Below are 17,853 nucleotides of genomic sequence, written 5' to 3' on the forward strand. Positions count from 1 at the left end.
CAAGTCCCTCAGTGCTCCTGGGACTTTACACCATGAGCCTTTCCTACAATAATTGCTCAATTATCCCTTCAGCATGCATCAGGGAAAATGCCAGCTCCAAGTATCTTCAGTACTATGGGAAGCAGAATCTGGGTACAAACAAAGCTGCAGAAACTACTCGATGGTAAGTGTCCCTTTACAGGACCAGTTAGTATCCATACACACAGTGATCAAGGCACATATATAGGGCACACTGTGGTACAAAGGCAGGATAAAATAATAAACCTTCCTTATCTACATTTTAAAAGGCACAGGAAAATAAAACAGTTCACTAACATAGCCTAATAAACTATCCTGTTGGTCAAATATTAAATAAAGCATGTTCATTGCTTGTTGTGTGGGCCAGAAAATAAATTATGTGTAATTGATTAACAATATTCCATTATTTACACAGTAAAATCAAGAACAGAATATATAAACTGGCTAACAGTTTGAAAGTAACACTAAATAAAAACAATTAAAATTGTATGACTAGGGCTAACAGCAAGCTGTTAACCCCATCAGACAACTTACACAGTTGGTACTCTGAAAGTTTTGAAGTACCATAGATTAGTGCCATGTATTGGGAACAAAAATAAACAATGTGAGATCAGTTCACCTCAGTTAGAAAAGCATCTGTTCCTATTGTTATTGTAAGCCAGGTCTCACTGGATCCTGGCAGCATGGGCCATGCACAAGTGTGTCTATCTTTAGCTGATACAGGCAAATGTTTCATGAGTTCAGAAAACTCCTGAGTGCCAGGAGAATGTCAGACACAGATATTTGGTCTAGAGATTCTCTGAAGCTTAGAGCCCAGAACACTTTGGACCCTCATTCTAGTTCAGAATCTCCATCAGCCAGGGAGAAAGGCAGCTGCACGTGTCAAACAAAGGAGACAATACACCCGCTACCAAAATCGTGAAGAGTGGCTACGGATTTTTGGTTTTTCAGGTAACCCATAAAAACAAAGATAAAAATTCAGAATGCTCCAGACATCCCCCTCCTAATTACCTTCCTTTCTAGTGACAAAACTGGCATTCAAAAAACCAATACAATGCCTCCAAAATCAGTAGTGAAAATTCAAAGGAGAAACTCATATTTCCTTTTTTGTTAAGAGCTAAAATTTCAACAGAAACCTGAGGAAAAAAAACCAAAGAAATATGAATTAGCTATTTGATTAATTCAGTGAGGTATTTTGAAGAGCCTCACTAATCATGCCCTAGCAGGGATCTTCCTACTATTAAATTAGTAAAACAAACAAACAATATTCAAGGAGTCTGCATTATACATAGCAAACACAGTATCGTATGCCAAGTGTTTAGTCTCCTATGGCAAATTAAGGAGAGATATTATGCAATCCTCAACTCAGCTTTATGGAATTTTGAGAAGAACGATGTTAAATGTTTTGTTCAAACAATGAATTTTTGAGTTAGGAAAATCTAAAGAAAAGAGTTTTTTACCCAATATTTAATAGATCACCTATCATACCAATACATCAAGTAAAAAAATGCTGAAGTTTCTTTCAACTTTGTTCACTAAGGGGTAAACAATTAAGTTATTTATACACTGTACATCTCCACCTAAACCATTTATCATGAAAAATTCTACTATGCAATGTGTAAACAAGTGATTCCCCACTGTTGACTGAAGGGTAACCACCACCAAGGCCAAACCTATGCCAGCAATGTAACACCAACCACTAGAGAGCTCATCTCTCCAATTCTGACAGCAGAGAACAAACAAATCCCCTTTCATTTTCACTGTAGCTGCTAACTCTTCCAGAAACCATCTCTGTTTTCTGCTACACTGAGATGGGTCAAATACAAGCACTATAGCAGATGATGATGATTATTATTATCTGTGTGACATAGAAACAACATGCATTAGGCACAGCTTGAGTTCTCCATGTGAACCTGACTGCAACTTCGACATGCTATCAATTGTAAGGCATCCTGTAGGAAATTTCTTTTTACCTACTAAAATAAATACTGTTATTCATTAAAATGTAAAGATTAAAAAAAAATAATTACTTGAGTTCTTTGTGTTATTTAACGAAATCCTACTTTGTTTTCCACTGTCTTTACATTTTCAATGTACTGCAGACTGTGTAAAATACATCAGTGGAAAGCTGGATGTTTTGTCACTTAGGAAGGTGCACAAAGCAGTCTCTGGGAGGAACACACTGATCAGACTCCAAAAGGATCAGTGAAAAAACAGCACCAAATTACTCAACTGGGTTGCACTGAATAAACCAGTCACTTTAAATAGTGATTTCTGTCTGCAGGCAGACCAGATGTAATACACTGGGGAATACAAACATTAGAAAGACCCATGTAAAGGTTCTGGAAACACAGTGACAATTCTGTAGCCCACCAACATCTGTACAGGACAAATACTTCCAGTTCCCATATATAGCACAGAGAGACAGCTTACCCTTTCCACTTGTCCTTCTTTGTGCTTCTGTTTGTACACTTTCAGCTTTGGAAGGAAAGTCTCTGTGTAGTTCTTGTCTTCCATGCCTTGGAGCAGTACCCCATGGAATGCCAGCCTGCAGGTATTGGCATGAATATCTGTATCCAGCTTAGAGCCGATCACAAGGCACAGTTTAGGACAAGTGACTGGTTTTTCAAACTCCAGCAAAGCCCACTGTTGTTTTGGGAGCTGGACTTCTCCTGAGTGGTCATTTTCTTTGTTCTCCTCTGAAGAAACTGAGTCCTTGGACAAATATTCCTCCTGATAAAGATAATCTTTTTCAAAATCAAAAACATTTTCTTGAATTTCTTCATGGAAGTTAGCAGGGGCTGGACTGAAAAACATCACTCTTCCCATAACTGTTTCATGACCAACTGTGATGTGGAACTTGGCTTTAGTCTGAAGAGCTCCTCGAAAATACTGAATTTTCTTCAAGGAAATTATGGCAGCGTGGATGGTGTGAAGTGAATCTGGGGTGCAAATCAGGCCTCGTTCCAGCAGTTTGGGATCAAACTGGGTCACACAGACACCTACTCTGTCACCCTGCATTGCATAAGTCACAGGAGTATGGAACATCTGCATGGACTTGACCCTCTTTGTCACCTATAGAAGAAAGGAGAACAAAAAGAATGAAACAATTAATTGCACATGAGTGCATGAGAAGCACTCATATATGCTTGGTACATGATATATGCTAATATTGTGATGCATCAGCCACACATGACACCCTGCTGTCTTCTAAGACAACTGACCTTCTACAAGAGTCCACAACTCAAAAGGTAGAAAGCCAATAGTCTGAGAACTCCATCACTTAAAATTACCACATATTTGAGCCCCCTAGATCATTCTTCCTCTGTTCATGAGACTGACGATTACCACGACCTCAATTATGTTGATATTTACATCATCTGTGCTGCAGTACCCACAATACTATCTGCAAATAATCAGATATACCCACACTGTGGAATAGCTTAAATATACTCCATTAAGCATCTGCAACATCAGAAGTATAGCACTGCAATGCCTATTCACACACCTATGTACCTGCTTTCCCACCCCTTCCATGAAAATCCTTTCACTCTCCTCTTTGACATGGTTGAATAAACTGTAAAATGTGCAGAGCAAAAAAACCTTGTATTTGCACAGCACCCAGCACAATGAACTCTCATGAACCATCACTACAAAATAATCAGTAATACAAAAGCCCACCCTTTCCTAGTCTATAGTATTCCATATGCTAAAATAGAAAATCCTCAAAGCTTTCTTAGGAAGATTTGAATGTTCATAAACATGCAGCTAGCATTGCTGTGACAAAATGTGAGGCTCCATATCTCAGGAATATTATAGGAAAAGTGAAACACCAATCACTATTTATACTAAAATTTCCTAGATGCTATCCAATTTTGGCCTTAACGAGCTTGAAACTGTATTACTTATTTCAAGGAAAGGAGAAGAATGAAATAAGCTTTTAGAGATCAGTCTAGGCTCAGCTTGATCAGACTAAACTGGTTTAGCTTAATAATGATTTATTTTTGGCTTTTTTCTTTTTCAGTTCAGCAAACCACCACCCTTAATAAGTATACCCATCCCCTCAAATTGCATGTAACCAAAATGTTTCTCTGGTAATACATTTATGGTGTCACCTGTTGCATTCATACTAATGCTGGATGCTTGGGTAGATAATCACTCTGCTTCATACATGCCTACATTAGATAGCTTTTAATACTGAAATGGTATCTTTGGAAATAAAACAAAACTCCTAAATAAATTTTACATACTCCAACAAAAGTCCTTAGTACAGAAAAATTATACAAGGCATTTTGAAGGGCTGAAATCTCAACATTCAGATCCAAGAACTGAACTCTCCATGAGGATGCTCAGTTCCAGAGATAATTTATTTAGTATGCTTTTATCTAAATACAATAGATTATACTGTGACTGTGTACAGAACAACAGCATTGCTAGGACAGATCTTAATTCTCAGCATAATTTCTTCTTCCATCTCCCTTTACTTAGCATCAAAGCTATCAAAAAGGTTCATGCCAAATGCTACTGTGCAACTCTCAGCATTCAAGCCTTTACCTTCTTATTCAGCTTAAACTATTCTCAAATCAATCTCCAACCACTGTGCTATCCCTTAGTAGCCCATTTTATAATCTCAGCCTACCCATTTATCTTCTGACTCCTGAAAATTAAAAAACAAAATTTGCAAGCATTGATGAAGAGATTCCAAACCAAAGGACTGGACTTGGCAGAGCTGGGTTTCATCCTCAGATGTCTCACAGCTTCAGTGCACAGCATTTAGAACAATTCAGAACAGTCTAAGGAACTTAATTATTTTAATCATAGGGTTATTTACTCAGTAATTTATAATACTGAGAATACCAGCTTTTCCCCTGCATCTTAGCTGCAATGCATAAGTGGAAACAAAACCATGTTTTTCATGTTCTCCTTCTCCACAAAGCCTGCTGCCCTGCATGGAGGACATCTCACTTGGCTCCAGGTGATCTTTCTACACCTATTCCCAACATCACCTGACTCAGAGGGGAACAAATTGCAGAAACTTAGATCAAAATAGAAGAGCAAATGAAAAGTCTACTGGCTGAACTAAAACCTTCAGTAACTGAAATATTAAGAGGTCTCCAAATAAGTCAGCAAAAAATGGTCACAGGCAATATATAGAAAGCTTTAAAAAAAGAAAAAAGAAAATCTAGCAGCTACATGCCTTCTGGAAAACAACAAAAATATTGTATTCCTTTTGGAAATCATAATTATACAAACAACAATACCCATGAGCTTCACCACTACGAATATTGTTTGGGTTCCCTGAGCCTCTGGCTGCTAACCAAAACCAAAAGAAACACCCTGTTACAGATTATAATGTTATTATTACAACATTTCTCAAATCAAATGCCACATCAATGCCTGTGAATTCCTGAAGAATCCACAAAATATTATGAGAAAGGAGATCAAGAGGTATGTTCATGTAAGAGAAAAAAACCTCACTAAAAATGCCTGAACCAAAGCAGTTTGTCAAGATATTAACTAGTGTCAAAACAGACTTAAAAGGCCACTGTAAATACTTGATAGTTTCAGTTTCAAGAATTTTTGTACTCAAATATACATTCATTACCCCTTTAGCTAAACCTCCTGAACAATACTAGCCATATAGATAAATTGGAGAGAAACAATTTAGCATTTACCTCCAGCTTTCCATTGACTTCCAAGATGGTATTTTTAAAGGCTGGAAGTAGAGGGACTTGAATCAAATCTTTCCCAAACCCTTCCTTCTTTCATCCACTACCTCTCCCTCTCCAGTTACAATCATTATTATAGTTACAACAATGGTGACACAAGTAATGTTTAATGACTTCAAGAAGAAAAATCAAACATAAAACCCCCAAGGTTTTCTAAACATAAATGTTTCAAAGATATTACAAGCACTACAAGAAGGAAACAGCCATATGAAAAGTACCAGCCCAAATCTTTCTGAAAGACTTCTGTGATTTCACATGTGGTAATACTGGCAGTAAATCCTTCCTTTTCAACAACCATGGATGGGGTCAATAAACTGGCAAGAGCTAAAGAATCTTCCAGCATCATCACTCCTCAAAACAAAATTGGAACCAGAAGATGCACAAGAGATCTGTCTAGTTTTCTATTTTAAATGAAGTCACAAAGACTTTATTATTAGTATTCCAGTTTATAATATTATTTTTTAGACTTACCCACCTAAACAGATGAACGTATTACAGTCTACTTCTGTTAATCTGAAACATCTTTAACAGAATTTAGATAACATTTAAGAATAAAAAATGCAATTGGAAAACTCAGTTGTGTGCATATAATCAGAACACATACTGGCTTTTAATTAGGCATCCATGAAACTTTCATCAGCATTATGCCTACTCTCTCCTGTTAAATTAACTCAAATGATTAGGCACACCTGACATGCAACCCATCAATGATCAGGAGAATGAACAAGTACTTTTGAAATAGTCACTTCACGTGATTAAATTTTTTCATTGTGATTTACAGTTCTCGACCATAGCACACAGAGCTGTTTGTATTAGAATATAAGTTGTGTTCTGCCATATTCCTCAGTATTCAACTACATTAAATAATATGCAGTTGTAAAGCATCACTTCCTGTGACAAAAAGTCTGCTGTAATTCCTATGTGCAAGATAAAGGTTGTGGTGGAGTATGGACACAAAAGTATTTTCCACTGTTGAATGAGGCTCCTGCTAATGCATTTGCTCATGGTCTCCACAGTTTCAAATGCAAGTTCAAGAACAGTTTGGATCTTGACTAAATCTCTTTCAGAAAACATTATCCTAATTGAAAAAACATTGTAAATTTGCAGAATTATGTAAAGATCCACTCACCCCATCGCCCCCACCAACCAAAGCAGGTTATCTGTGCTGCCCCCAGCTCTCTCCCAGGAGGGAAGCCCTGCACATTGTGGCTGTGCTCACTCAGAGCTCTAAGAACCACCTGATTTCCTTCTAGCTGGGTCTGACTTTCAGAGGTCTGTTTGTCCTTGGACACAAGTAGAAAATGACATTCCATCACTCAACTTACTGAGATTCACCACTTCATGCTGATTTATCCATTACCCTGCAGATTATTTGACCAGCTCATCTATACTTGTTCTAATTAGTACCTATTATTGTATCTGAAGTTTCCATAAACATATCAGAGAAAGAATACACTCAAGCCCATTCCTTTTTTCCCCTCCTATTCTCAGCACCAGAACTGTCAAAGGAACACACAGCTCAGTATCATAACTGACCATAACCTCTGTTCCAAGAACATAATGTTTGTAGGAACAAGAATCTGACCAGAACAATGCCAGTGCGACTGGGGGATGGATTAGATCACCCAAGTGAGTTGGAGTTGCATCTCCTTCAATAGGTCAGACATGGAACCAGCAGAGAAATGAATCAGGGAGTTGGTCTGCACCCACTGTATCAAATAACAAGAGCCAGAGTCGCTTTAAATCACTGATTTCCTGTTTTCTGAGCAGACCATGAACATCAGTACAATATTTCACTCTGATCCTGACTGACACAGACATTTGCCCATGGTTTAAAATACTCCAAATCTAGGATTTTTCTTCCAGAGGCTCAAGTACATAAGTAAAATTCATCTGTATTTTGTCTGGCCTTTAAAATACAAACCCAGAAGCACTGAAAAGGGTGCAACTGACCCCCAGTATTAGATTTGTTTCTCTTATGCATATCTGGTTTCCCTATGTAAGGGATCCCTACAAGCTATAACAGAGTTCTAAGCTTTCACATATTTTCTTTAGCTTTACAGCAATGGATTTTTCAAGTAGAGAGTTTGGGCTGGATCACTCAGTCTACCTCTCTACCACCAGAATGAGGTAAAATACTTCCGAGATCTGTCCTGAGCAACAAGAATTTGTAACTGAGACCAGCTATGACAAATATCTTTGGCATTTCTTTGCATTTATTTCAAGCACACCATTTTAGTACTCAAAATGCTGTCTGGAAAACAACTTTTATCTTCTGTTGTCCATGAAAATTATGCAAGGCCCATTTTATCAATCCATTCAAAGTGGGAAAATTAGGTCTTCAGACACAAAGTGAACAATATTGAGTGCAACTTTAAAGTGACAGGCTCTGCAATGTGAACCATGTAGGTAAACATGGAGAACTTGGATACCATTAGAAAACTTGCCACAAACTTTGCTAAGAAATTCACACACATTTTATTTTCTTGTGGCACAAGGGAATTGATTATATGTCAACATATAATCAAGAGTCACATCATTTGCAGAGATTTGCTTCCTGCTTTAAATTTTAGTTTGTATAATCACATTAATGTTCCTAAAGCATATGTCAAAAGCCATAAAAAGGGTGAGAAAGAAGTTTGTATTCAAATGCAGATTGAAAAACACAAAAGAGAAATCAAAAGCATCCAAACAGTTCAGCCCCTGAGATAAACAAATGTATCCAATATACGAGAGCCCATTATTTTAAGACCAAAGGAAAAGCCCACTAAGATTTTCAAAGCAGTTTACTACAGACTAATAGAAAACAGGATACAGAAAAAGTCCACTAATGACTTTTTGCACTGATATGTCAGACCTTTTTTTCCTTTATTTATCCAACTTCCATTAAGTTATCAGCCATATGCCATTGCTCATAGCTTTAGATAAAAACCTAGCTATCCTACTGCCTCTCAATACTGTGAGTGCACCTTTCTGATATGAGATACAGCAACCATACTTGCCTGTAATGCTGATGAGAAACTGCAAAGTTAAAATAATTAGTCTCAATAATATGTTAGAGAAAATACTGATTATGAGTGCAGTATTTATAAAAGCAGTATTGCATATGCATTATAAAAAATAACCCCACTTCAAATAGTGAGGATTCCAACAAGTTTAAAAAGAAAAGTCACACTTCAGAGCCCAGTTCCTAAGAGCTGCACCTTTAAACTCACAGTGAAGAAGGAACTGAAACTAAGAAAGCACCATTTCAGTCCTGAGGTTAGAAATACACCAAGTGCAAGCCTGACCAAATCAATACCCTAGCAAGAAAAAACACTCTGGAGAAGTATAAACTGGCCATACATGTTGCAAAGTGTCAAATACATGAAACACCACCTCACTATCATCCAGAAGTGCATAATTATAAGCAGAAGGGGAGCAGCAAACTCCCAACTGCATGACCAAAATGCATCCCATATCTACTGCTTTTGAAAGAGTGATCTTCCTTCCTCCCTATTGATCTACTACAAATTCAAATAAAGAACAGTATCTCATCTTCTCTCTTCCAGTATCCTCTCTTGGTGGTCAGAAGATACCAAACAACACTGGTCTCTTTTCTGAAAGGCTACCACAATGACTGAGAATTTTCAGTCAGCCTGTGTTTAAGCACATCAACTGAAATGAAGCAAAGCTCCAATTCAGACATAAAACTGCTCCATACATATAAGCAGATCTTTTTATAAATTCTTTTCTAAACATGAAGAATTTTGAATTCTTTGCTTTATGAGGGATGGCAAAGCCAAATCCCATAGATGAGCAAGCAGCCATGTATTTAGTAAAGCTGGCAAATCACTCCTGCTCAAAAGCATTAAAAGGACATATGGGCTGCGAAGGCACAAGAGACCAACAAAGAGCCATCAGAAATAGAAAGTCACATCCTCCATCAAAATAAGAAGAAAAAAAAAAGTCTTCCATTTTAAGAAATAATGTACCAAGTATTTTCTAGATTCTCTGAGATGCCTTTGTGGTTCATGTAGTAACTAGTTAGTTGCAAAATTTTAACCAGGAATTCAAAACAGCATAAAATGGAGATAAAACAGGACGTGTCAATAAAACAAGAGCTGTCTATAACACATCATTGAACAGCAAATCACAGTGCAAACTCTGCCCACTTCTGAGGTTGTGGAGAGCTTTCTCTTCTGAGTCAACAAGAACAACTATAGGACCAGCTACAAAGAGTAGAAATCTCAAAGAGTCAGAAATAGTTCCAAGTTTGTGGGTTCCAGCAAGATCATGTGGCTTAGTAGGAATTTGCTGAAAGACCTTGACTATTTCTAGAATCTATTATTTCTGCATGGCCTCACCTCCATGTGAGAAAGGAATATAGCATCTGGAGAAAAAATTATTTCACACTGAATGATTCTTTTAACTTAATTTTTTTAAAGTGAGTTTTATAAGGGCATTCACCATATGACCACTGTGGTGCTTATGTAACACCACACTATTACTATCAGATTTTATTTAATATATTCCTCCTTCTGGAAAAAGTAACACCAGAGCCTGAAGAGCCTGTACTGCAACACTGGCATAAAGCAATGTAAAAGGGGATACTAAAATCCATTCGTATTATTTCCTTTCCCAGCATCTAAAATATGCACCCAGTAAATAAAGAAGCAGGTCAATGACCTTACTCTCATGCTACTCTGCTTCAATACCATAATTTTAATTTATATTACATGTATGCTGTATTCATGCAGAGAGTCACAAATCAAAAGATTAAGATTTTGCAGGTAAACTTAAGTGACCTTCTGTGCTTAAGCAGTCTCCTCTAGCCTTTAAATACATGAACCTCAATTTTTTTTTCAACAAAACCTAATCTATCCCATGTACAGGCCAGACAAATCTCACTGAATAAAAAAACCTGTCCTGTATTTATTTTCTTCTCATGACTGAACTGCCCAGAATTCATTATTTCCTGTAAACTATCGAATTCCCACAGTATTATATGTAGGCTATCTTACTGGAGTATTTATTTGGTAAACTCCAGTAATCTTGTCACCCTTGTGATATAACATGGCATTACGCCTCACTGCAGATAAACTCAACTGCATCATTTGTCACAATCCAAATTCTCAAGGAAAAATAAACAAAACCAAACAATGTCCACTTCTTAATTTTTCAGAATTATTATAATTTCACAGCAATATTCCTCACCCACAGCAAAGCTTCCTATAGACTTAACCATTTCAGGTAACTTCTAACTCACACCAACCTCCCTAAATCCATCCCATCCCTCCCCAGCTGCCACACAAGAATGTTGTGAGAGGTGTTGCCCAAACTTCATTCAAGTCATGACTCCTCCTGTCTCTGTGTCCTGCCCCAGGAGACAATCAGGCTGCTCAAGCACCTTGCAGCATTTCCCAGTAACGTAAGTTCTTAACACACTCGGTGGCTCCCACCCCTCACCTCTGCCAAGCCCCACTGCACTTTTATTTTCTCTCTGCTTTGCCTCTTCTAGATTTGGGTGAATTTTTCAGGCAGGACAGGACCACCTCCCATTTTAGTTCTCTGACCAAAAGAGTCTAACAGCCATACACATCAAATGTCTGGTAGGTAGGGAACAGATCCCTACACTCCCTGGACATGTGGAGGGATGCAGAAGGCAGACACCTACCATAATCCTTTCATCTCAAAATAACAAAAATATCTCAGGGGTTTGTGCTTTTTTTTCAACAAGAAAGGAATATTAAGATGTCAAGTATCCTAAATTAAGTGTTACTGCTTGGAGATGAAGTAGGAGATGAAACCTATCACCACAGATGACAAAGCACGCATTTTAAAAGCATAGTATAATGCCAGTGAGTTGAGGTAGCAAGTATCTATGCAGACAATGTCAGACCCATAGTAAAACTATGACACAGAAGCAGCTTAACATTTACATTCCAATTAAAATTTCTGCAACTTATCAAAAATATTTCAATAAAACATTTTTCAAAGGAAAAAACGAAGTCAAAACCAATGCAAAGTTATAGGTTAAAGAAAGGCTGTCTGGAATTTTCTTCTTCCAACAGAACAAACTGAATTACTTTTTCCAAATAGATTTAGGTTTAGAACAATAATAATACTTTTATCTGAAGACTTCAAAGTCACATGCAAAAAAATATATCACAGTAAACACAGGGTTGAAGGTTTTATAGAATTTCTAGTGGCTTTTTTTCTTCTTCTTTAAAAGAAATTTGTTTACTACCAGTCTTTGAAAAGCATAAAAGGGAGGAAACTATAGGGAAAAGAAGAAAAAACTTTTACGTGTAAGGAACATTTGGAGCTTTGTGAGAAGGCTGGTTTTGACAGAATATGCGACATGTAACCCAATGTGAGTAATATTATATCTCAAATAAAAATCAGCCCATGAATATACATAATCCAAAAGGTAATTCTCCCAATCTCTGAAATGTAATGGAGCCACTCTAGATCACTGAGGCATGAATATTTACCGTATTCAGGCTTTACTGCTCTCGATCTGGGTTCAATTTTGCAAATTAAAATGAAGGCTCTGTGGATAGAGAGATTAAAGAAGAGCATCCCAAAGCCTGCCTGTTTCCTTGGTGTGGTAGCAGTGATCTGGTTACCCTTCTGTTGGGTTATTTCTTTTTACTTACTGGAGTAGTTCAAAAGCAATTGAGAGTGGAAAAGGAGGTCATTATTGGGTCACAACCTTAGAGTTAAATGCTCACTAAGGAAAACAAACAGAGTGAACATAAAGCTGCATTTAAAAATAAAACCTGTAATGAAAAATAATATTTTCAACTCTTTTCCTTCTATTTTGAATGGCCAAGGGGAGAAATAAGAAGAAAGTTGTTTTGCTCATTTTTTGCCACGAACAAAGTTCTCCTGTCCTTTCTCTAAAATAAGCTTGTTAATAGAAACTGTGATTCATACAAAATGAAACAAAGGTGATGAATAATTACTGAGAGATCTGGTAGGCTTCATTAGCTATGGCACACGTTAACATTAATCGTGATGGGTTGTACATTTCTAGGAAAAGCTTGGAATATAAATACAGCAGCACTCTGGTGCTACACAGCAAACAAGCAAGCACAACAGTACAAATCAAATGATACACTGCTGCTCCTGGTGAATTCCTTCTGTTAATTACAATCAAAACAAAGGCTACCTCTGCTCGGAGAGGAGAAGAAAAGAAAAAGGAATTAATTATGATCAGACAAGTATTTTTCGCAGTACTTTTTAGTTTACGAAATAAAAAACAATTGGCATACAAAATCTTTATGGCTTTCCCTTGAGGCAGGATTTTTTTAGCGGCAAATTTTAAAGAGTTCAAGCAATTTTCTATTACAAGTCAGTAACAGTGATTAAGATTAGATGAGTAAATTTATATCCTCTGCACTTTCCCAAGTCCTTAGGATATTTGCAAAATCTAAGCATCTAAGTCTAGAGTAAAGAACAAATGGATTTAACCCTACCACCTTGGCAAATTATAGTAAGCTGTTAACAGAACAAAACAGAACAGTGAAAAGTTTCAAGCAGCAAAAATAAACTCTAATGCAAAGATAGCTGGTAAAAAATGTCAGGTTTACAATAATGATCCTGATTACTTCATTCAAATACAGCCAAGGGATAATTAAGGTAAAAGGTCAGAAAAATGAATGAAAAAAATTGGGGAAAGAATGAAGATAAATAAAGGAATAATAAATGGAAATAAAGGCAAAATGTAGTCGTCATCAGGTAACAAAAACTGCATTTACTATATAGAGGTGCCATGTGATAGCTTATGAAACAAGAAATTCACACTTTTTTGCTTCTGAGCTACGTCATGGTACCAAAGGGTTACTGTGCTTTGAAACCTTCACCAACAGCCTTACTAAACATTTAATATTTTTCTTTCTGCTTTCCTAAAGGCCCCAGATGTGTTCTTGCAGATCAAAAGAGACCAACTTATAAAGTTAAACAAAATCAAGGGCTTTTGTTCCGAGGCATCATTGCTGAACTAATTATTCCTGGATGTTGTTTAATGAAATAGCGGTGCCATATATTAAAACAGTTAACAGATGAGTTGTGTGAGTTATAGGAAAGGTCTGATCTGGGATTATAAATTTTAGGTTTTCTTCAAAGGAGATGAAACAAACTACTCACAACTCCCCAGTCCTTTCTGTCACTGAAAGACTGAAATAAAAGAACCCAAAAATGTATGAAAGTTGAAATATCATTCTACATATTTACCCTTCCCTGAATGATACAGGACTAAAGATGGGGGAGTTAAAAAACCTCCCGAGATTCTCTGAGATGGGGGAACGAAGATCTAAGTTATCCTGTCTATTCCCTGAATGCTACAAAGCACAAGTTCAAATAAATATTGGTAAGTCTTAGAAGAAACTTCATTTTAGACGTACACATGCAAAACCAGAAAGGACTCCCATTTTAAAGCAACCCAACACTAATAGTTATGAGAGCAATTAAGTATATTTATTATCAGGAAAAAGGCAGAAGGGTAGGTAGACAAAGAGGTATTCCAGCATCAAATTATTACCAGAATTAGATCTTTTACATTACTCTGCAGCCCCCAGTTGCATTACTATTTTTGGTAAAATGCATATTTAACTATACAGTTACCTTACTGAGAGAAACAAAAGACCCTTAAGATCCCTAAGGACATCTCAGGCAAGGAAGGCAACTTCACTCTTCGGCATTCAGACAATAAACACGTAACTTCCCTACTGATAGTCTCTTCTGTGTTTGTATTTTACAGCCTGACACAGGCCAACCCAACACTTGACACCCAATTAACAGACCTAGGAGCTGGAGGTCCGTATATTGATCACACTAAATGGGATTAGTGTGAAATAAAAAGTTCAAAGGGTCTTGACCAAACTTCAGCACAGCCCAGCTGTGACAGCTGCTATGAATTTGTGTATCCAGTGCCTCACGTTTTTATTAAGAGGGTTCTGGTGCACAAGGGTTTGCAGCAGCCTATGAGATCATGAAGGTTCACTAACAATGTCAGGCTCTGTAACTGTAGTGACTGACCAAAGAAAAAATCCTCTTGCTTGTTTGCATAGGTCTTTTTGATTAACTCATGAAAAGGACCCTCACCTCTGATACAACAAGCATTTACAGTAGACAAAGAGTAGTGACTTCTCTGCCTCTCAAGGGTTTGTTAACTTGCTATGGAAGAGCTGTCCAATTTGAAAAACCCTAGGTAAAAAGAAGTAATTCCTGACAGATGCTGCAGGCACACCTAGTATATTCTGACAATGACAGACAGGAGCTGTATTCAAATGACAGAAGCACAAACTATTATCTTCTAAACACTTCTAATCTTCTATTATCTTTCTATTTGCCTAAACCTTTCAGTTGTCATCAGGTGGACAAATATTTCTACATTCTGCACACAGGCATTTGTTACTGGCAGTCCTATTGACATGGTTTTTAAAACCTTAATCAAGATCCAAAGAAATTACAACTATCATCAGCATATTTTAGTATTTCTGAGTACTTATGCAAATCCATTCTTATTTAAAACAAGTAGTCTCATTTTCCAGTATCGAGTATCACAGACACCTTTAACAAGCAGCAAATCCACTGCAACTCAGGGAAGGGAACAAGCCCATCTCGGGCAGAAATGTGCAAGTACCACTGAGCTACAGTGAATGCTCCACAGAGTTCTCTTGGCTGTTACAATGTTTACCAAAATATTCACAATAAGCTATGAACAAAATGCTATTTTGTTTTTGTTGCTGTTTTTATTTATTTAATTTAGAACACACTCTATCAGAATATTTTCTGAGAAATATCCGTTCTGGGCATTTATATATCAATGATAAGGAAACAGTCATCAATCAGGAGAAAAAGATGGTAAACAGTTGTTAATTTATAAATAATTTTAATCCATTATGGGTCTTTTAAAAGGAATCAAGATGTGGTCCATGAGGGAACCTTAAAAATAGGCTCACTGGGGTTGCAACATGCATGTTTAACAGAGAAGACAGCTTCAGAGCCATCAGCAAGAACACCTGAAAGCAAATCACCAAGGACAGAAACTTGGTAAAACAGGAGCAACTTGAAACCTATGAGAACAGCAGCATGTTGGCATGTAAAGGTATTTCACAGAGTAAAGAACAATTCTTTATGTGGTATTGCAGCACACCAAAAATCAGCTTTTCGTTTCCTTTTGGTTTTTTCCTATGTATTTCTCTTCTGCTCGATTTCTTTCCTCACAGAATCTGTCACTTCCTGTCCTTTGGGTCTCAGGACTGTAGCTGTCTGATCACACCTGCTGACACAACCTTCACTAAAGTGGCCAATGACATTTCAAGGTACCACAATTAGTTTTCAAAATTAACATTCCAGGACTAGGAGAAGATTTCACATACAACTGCTCTGTCTGCACTCGAGACTGGAAAACTGCAGCTGTGACTCCCTCCCAAATCCTGAAAGCTAGAACCTTTTATTTTTTAATTAAAGTTGAAATTACACATAATCCAAAGCGTGCAGGCCACAAGAAATTCTATGAGATGACTGAATCCAATCCAAAGAAGCTTAGCTAGCCTATCCAGCAATACAAAAATTTTTCATTATCAGAACCTAGATGGTTAGGGTTGGGTGTTTGGATTTTATTTTGGGGGGGGGGACAGTGTAATTTTAGAAGTTTCATCAGATTTTTTTAGAAGTACTTCTTCATGATCAGGCTTCCTTATCCACAGATTTTCTTCATCATAATCACTGGATCTCATAGCTCTAATATAGCAAAAAGCCTTCCTATGTTATCAGTTTATTTTCTCTGTGTTAAAAGTTGCATTAATGTTCATCTACAGTAAATACAAACACAGAAGATACATCACAGTGATGTACAAGGTTCAGTTACTTGGAGACTGAATAAAGATATAATTTGGGATGCACCATCCCAGTCCTGTATGACTTTTCTAGCACAATGCAAGGGCTTGAAAAGAAAATACAATTTCATTCAAAGTGACTGAGCACATTTTGGAAGTAAAATGTCTGCTAGAAAAGCCTAGGACTAAGTTCAGAGTGAATCTGAAACTAAAAACCAACCATATCATTCGAAAGAAAAACGTCAGTGTTAGAAACTCTTGCTACTACAGCCAAAATTCATTAGAGGAAATTAAGTCAGCAAGTTGGTACAACTGGTGGAAGTTTTATCACTGTCTTTCAACAGCAGGAGTGCAGGAAAGATAATTTAAACAGAGATGAGGCCAAAGATAAATAGAAAAATAAGAAAAGCTTTTAACTTGGCCAGTAAGCCAAGTTTCTCAAGTCTCTCTTAGGAGATCTTTGCTTCAAACTGAAGAGACCAAGCTTCAAGAATCAGTAAAACAAAAATGAGAAAAAATATACATACAACATTTTAGCATACATTTATACCCCACTGGCTCTAGATTCTATGTGTAACACATATATACATTTCATACTCCTTCAGAAAATTGGATTTAAAGAAGAAAAGTTTTTACATGAAGGTCGACAAAACAGCTGCCATTAGTCACTTAATTTCATTTTTGTCTTTCTTAAAAGGCAAAACATCACTGTATCAAGTGAAATATTCTCTGTTCAGCCATCATATTTTTTTTGCATCCCCTTTGGATATCATATTTAAAAACTATGATAGTTTTTTCATCCTTTTTCTATAAAAGGTAGGTAACACATTGCCTTTGGGGCTTTTTTATTTTATAAAAATGGGATGAATTGCACACATTGTTTAGAAAATATCCCATCCCCTTATTTTTATGAAAATATTATTTGAAATCCCAAAAGGATGCTAATATTTAACTAAAAGCACAGAGTTAGCCTATTAGGATACCAAGTCTGACAAGTTATCTAAGGCAAAGACTTATTTCAGTCATTTCAGAGGAAAAACATGAAACCCCAGTTCCTTACCAACCATGCAACAACAGAAACGAGGTTGCAATGAATTCCAGTCTAACCTTCAATAGTGGATTCAAATTACCATGTTCACAGGGGAAGGAAAAATATTGACAAAATATAATACCATTTTTTCAGATAAAGCAGTGAATGCTGCCACAGAAAACACTGCACAGATGTAAACTTGCAAAGAAAATCAGGTTCCCACTCAAACTTCATTCTTTTTAGTCTT

The 17,853-nt window shown here is 36.8% G+C and overlaps 1 protein-coding gene across 1 annotated transcript in view; it reads right to left on the reverse strand.

The window, feature by feature from the left end:
• The window catches only part of EEFSEC (eukaryotic elongation factor, selenocysteine-tRNA specific), a 122,542-nt gene that overhangs the window by 55,488 nt on the left and 49,201 nt on the right, over positions 1-17,853 (reverse strand). The window contains exon 5 of the mRNA XM_015641205.3: positions 2,452-3,093. Coding sequence (XP_015496691.1) covers positions 2,452-3,093 — 642 coding nt within the window. The remainder of the gene's footprint in view (positions 1-2,451; positions 3,094-17,853) is intronic.

This window comes from Parus major, chromosome 12 (assembly GCF_001522545.3).
Source record: "Parus major isolate Abel chromosome 12, Parus_major1.1, whole genome shotgun sequence".
In the NCBI taxonomy this organism is placed as follows: Eukaryota; Metazoa; Chordata; class Aves; order Passeriformes; family Paridae; genus Parus; species Parus major.